Source organism: Jaculus jaculus, chromosome 1 (genome assembly GCF_020740685.1).
Source record: "Jaculus jaculus isolate mJacJac1 chromosome 1, mJacJac1.mat.Y.cur, whole genome shotgun sequence".
NCBI classification, from domain to species: domain Eukaryota; kingdom Metazoa; phylum Chordata; class Mammalia; order Rodentia; family Dipodidae; genus Jaculus; species Jaculus jaculus.
This window is the reverse complement of record NC_059102.1, coordinates 194,870,739-194,874,305: the sequence shown is the minus strand read 5'-3', so window position 1 is coordinate 194,874,305 and position 3,567 is coordinate 194,870,739. Positions and strand designations below refer to the sequence as shown.

At 40.1% G+C, this 3,567-nt stretch overlaps 1 protein-coding gene across 1 annotated transcript; it reads left to right on the top strand.

Moving 5' to 3' along the window:
* Positions 1-726: 726 nt before the first annotated feature.
* LOC101609657 (ubiquitin-conjugating enzyme E2 variant 1-like) lies at positions 727-2,504 on the top strand. The gene is given in 4 exon segments (XM_045142315.1): positions 727-780; positions 2,053-2,206; positions 2,209-2,233; positions 2,360-2,504. Coding segments are annotated over 4 exon segments (378 nt in total).
* The last annotated feature ends 1,063 nt before the right edge of the window (positions 2,505-3,567 follow it).

Below are 3,567 nucleotides of genomic sequence, written 5' to 3'. Positions count from 1 at the left end.
TGTCTTAAAATGTCCTTATTTCTTTGTTAATTTTCTTTGATGTCAATTATTTACTTTCAAGGTTTGGAATACATCATTCCATGCTTTCCTAGCTTTTAGGGCTGCTAGAAGAGATCTGATGTTTTCTGCTATTTCTGTACTTTTTAGATGAGTTTGTGACATAGTATTTTTCTTTCAGATTTTAACATTTTTATTTCACTTCATATATTTGACATTTCTACTACAATATGCAATGAAGAGGTTCTTCTCAGTTGCCTATTTGAGTTTGAAGCACCTCTTATGTTTGATTCTATTTTTCCCTAGATCTCTAGAGTAATTTCTGTTATATGTATTTAGTGTTATATTAGTTTCTTCTGAAATTCAATGGATTCGAAGGTTTGATCTCTTGGTCATGTCTCAGAATTTTTAGATGTTATGGTCATACTTTTCTTATTAATATTTTCATGCACTACTTTGTCATCCTTGTACTCTGTTGTTAGCCCTTCATTGCTAGGACAAATAGCCAATCAGTTTATGGGAGAAAGAAATTTATTTCAGCTTACAAATCCAGGGGAAACTCCATCAATGATGGGAGAAGCTGCTTACTCAAGCAGAGAGAAACAACTGCAGCAAGTAAACACTACCACAAGTAAACACAAATCATCAAAGCTCAAACTGCTCTCCACACCTTTGTGCTAGAATAAAAATATGCCACCAAACACACCTTAGGGCAGGACTCCAGGATTCATGTCCAGTGGCATCTCCTCCATCTGGGTGGCTAAAGAACCAAGTTCCAAGCTTGTAAGTTAATAAAACATCTGAGTCTATGGGCTGTAGTTTTTACACTATCACATTCAAACTACCACATCTTCCATTCCTGAGATGGTTGAGTCTATTAATGAGTTCCTCTTCTTCTTTTTTTTTTATTCACTGAAGTTTTAACATTCCCAATCTATTTGGCTTTTAGTCACAATTTTCTTTTATCTGCTGGTTTTCTTATATGTTGCTGACATTTTCATTCATATTACTGACTTGTTTCTCTCCATTTCTGGATTTTCTTTTTAGGTCCTAGATTAAATTCATTTCCTCATTTATATCCTCTTTCATGTCATTGATTATTTTTACCAGGAAAGAAAAAAATTGAAATCATCACTAGTATTTTCCTATTTCAGTATCTTTAAGTTCAGTAATTGAAGGGTCATGATCTACTAGGAGTCATGTTGCCTTAACTTTTTCATGTTTCTTATGTTTTTCTATCATAGTGTAAGCATTGCCTGGGATTTCTTAGCATCTTTTTATTGAGCAGCCTACTCTTACTAAGCATGATCACAGCATCCAGAAGCTCTGGGATATGACAAAAAGACCAAACCTGAGAATCCACAGGATTGCAAAAGCTGAAATAAACAGTAAAGGTATATAGAATCTATTCAGATGAAAGGATTGCAGAATGTTCCCTAAAACTACAGAAAGAAGCAAGAAAAATGCTAACTCTTGAAGGCTCAGTCTCCAGTACCAGAGAAGAGAAAACAAACTGCTCTCAACATATTATAGACTTTCAGGACACACAACTTTTAGGATTGTCACAGCAGCCTAAATAAATGTTTTCAAAATCCAGAAACCATTTTTCTACTGCAAAGGGGAAATTTTTTATCAAAGGTTAGCAATAATGAAAGTCCTAGAGATGGTCTCTGGGCCCAATAGTCCAGAGGGGCAGCTGCATGAGTTCATCCACAGGCTCTTGGTACCAACAAGGGGCAAATTAGCAACCAGCAAAATGTTTGCCTGGACTTGCTTCATGGCTGGCTCACCTAATTATCACCCATACAGGCCTATTCTTCTCACCAGGCTGTATGGCAATCACAGAAATAAGTCCTACATCTTGAAGGGTTTATTCATGAGGTGACCAAGTGTGAGAAGCAGGAATTCAGCCTTCTCAATCAGAAACTTTAAAGGTGATGAAAGAAAGTAGTCATACTAAATAAGATAAATTGTGAGAATTTTCTGAAATTCACAAAATAAATTGTTCTATCAATATAGAAAATACAGCTTAAGAAGGAAAAACAGGGGTGACAGCGACATAAGAGGGCAGCCACCACAAACTCAGGAGTAAAAGTTCCTTACAGTTTTCAACTGTTAGAAGAACTGGAAGAAGGCCAGAAAGAAGTGGGAGATGGCACAATTAGCTGGGGTCTAGAAGACGACAAAGACATGACTCTGACCAGATGGAAGAGATGATAATTGGGCATCCAAGAACAATTTACAAAAACTGAATATAGAGCCTTAAAATAGAATGTGGACCTAAATACCTAGGAGCACCACCCTTTGTAAATTTGAAACAAAAATTAACATGAATGGAGTTAACAGTTCAAATAGAGTGCTGCAACTGAAGAGCCATGTCTGTGCTAGCCAAGTAGCAGAACTTCTACAGCATTAAAGCCATCCTGCAAGAGCTGCGGGCCCTCATGATGTCTAAAGAGAACATGAAACTCACTCTGCCAAGGGAAAGACAGTGTTACAGCAACTAATCTCACAGAGCACCAGGCCCTGCCCCATCCAATCTAAGCAGTCTGCATTTTCCCCAGTAGTGCATTTTCTAGATTGGTCTCTTAGACCTCAGAGTATTAGAAAGGAAGCTCCCAAAGGTAGTTGATCCTAAGACACTGTGTGATACTAAATTGTTTTGTCCCTTTGAAGTCTGTGAGTTGTGCTATGTAACAGACCATTCTGTCAAGTGTAACCACTGTCTACATAGTTGAACATCTAAGATCCAGAAGGTATATTTGAATTAGTTCCCATCAAAAGTGGTGGGGCACATCTAACACAACTGTGAAGAGACACTTCTCACACAGACCTTGCCACTGGTTACATGGCCTGGGTCTGCCTTCTCCCCTGTCCTGCCCTGCCTTCCAGCCACAGTCCCTGCATGGCAGCCACTTAAGAGTACATGGGAGGGCTTCAGGTAGCAGGCTATGTCACGACTGCTGGGTTTGGGGGAGTACTTGCCTGTATTCCTGCTTTCTTAAGTCTTAAGCGTCACCCAAGCCATCATCCTGTTCCTACCTATCCTTGACCAAGGCATCCATTGTAACCCTCTGTTCTGAAATGGGCCTTGGATGAGGAGTTCAGGGCTTCCCCATCTTTTCCCCCCACCTTTACCAAGGGGTGCTTTCTCTCTCCTCTACTTCCTATTGGCAGTCACCACCAAATACTTTCACGAAACTTCCTTGCTGTAGCCAGATGCCATAAGGTTGGAAGAGTCTGTATTGTTCTGGAACCTTTCATTACTTGCCATCAGCCTGTAGTCTCCATCATCTGATACACCATCAGCTCAGTTTTGATGCCGGTGACTCAGACCTGCCAGAACCAAGTCTGCAGTTACACCTGGAGAATGGCCCATGGTGACAGGTTTGGACACATGGCTCCACTGAGCCCTTCCCCTGTCCTATAATTGATTTGTTACAAACATTGTTGAAGAAGGTTTTGAGCAGGGCTCAGAGGTCACCCTGACCAACCAGCAGGTCTATTGTGGAACTGACTACTGGAACAAGAGGACCTTGACTGGAGGGCTCTAGTGTCAGTACTACTGCT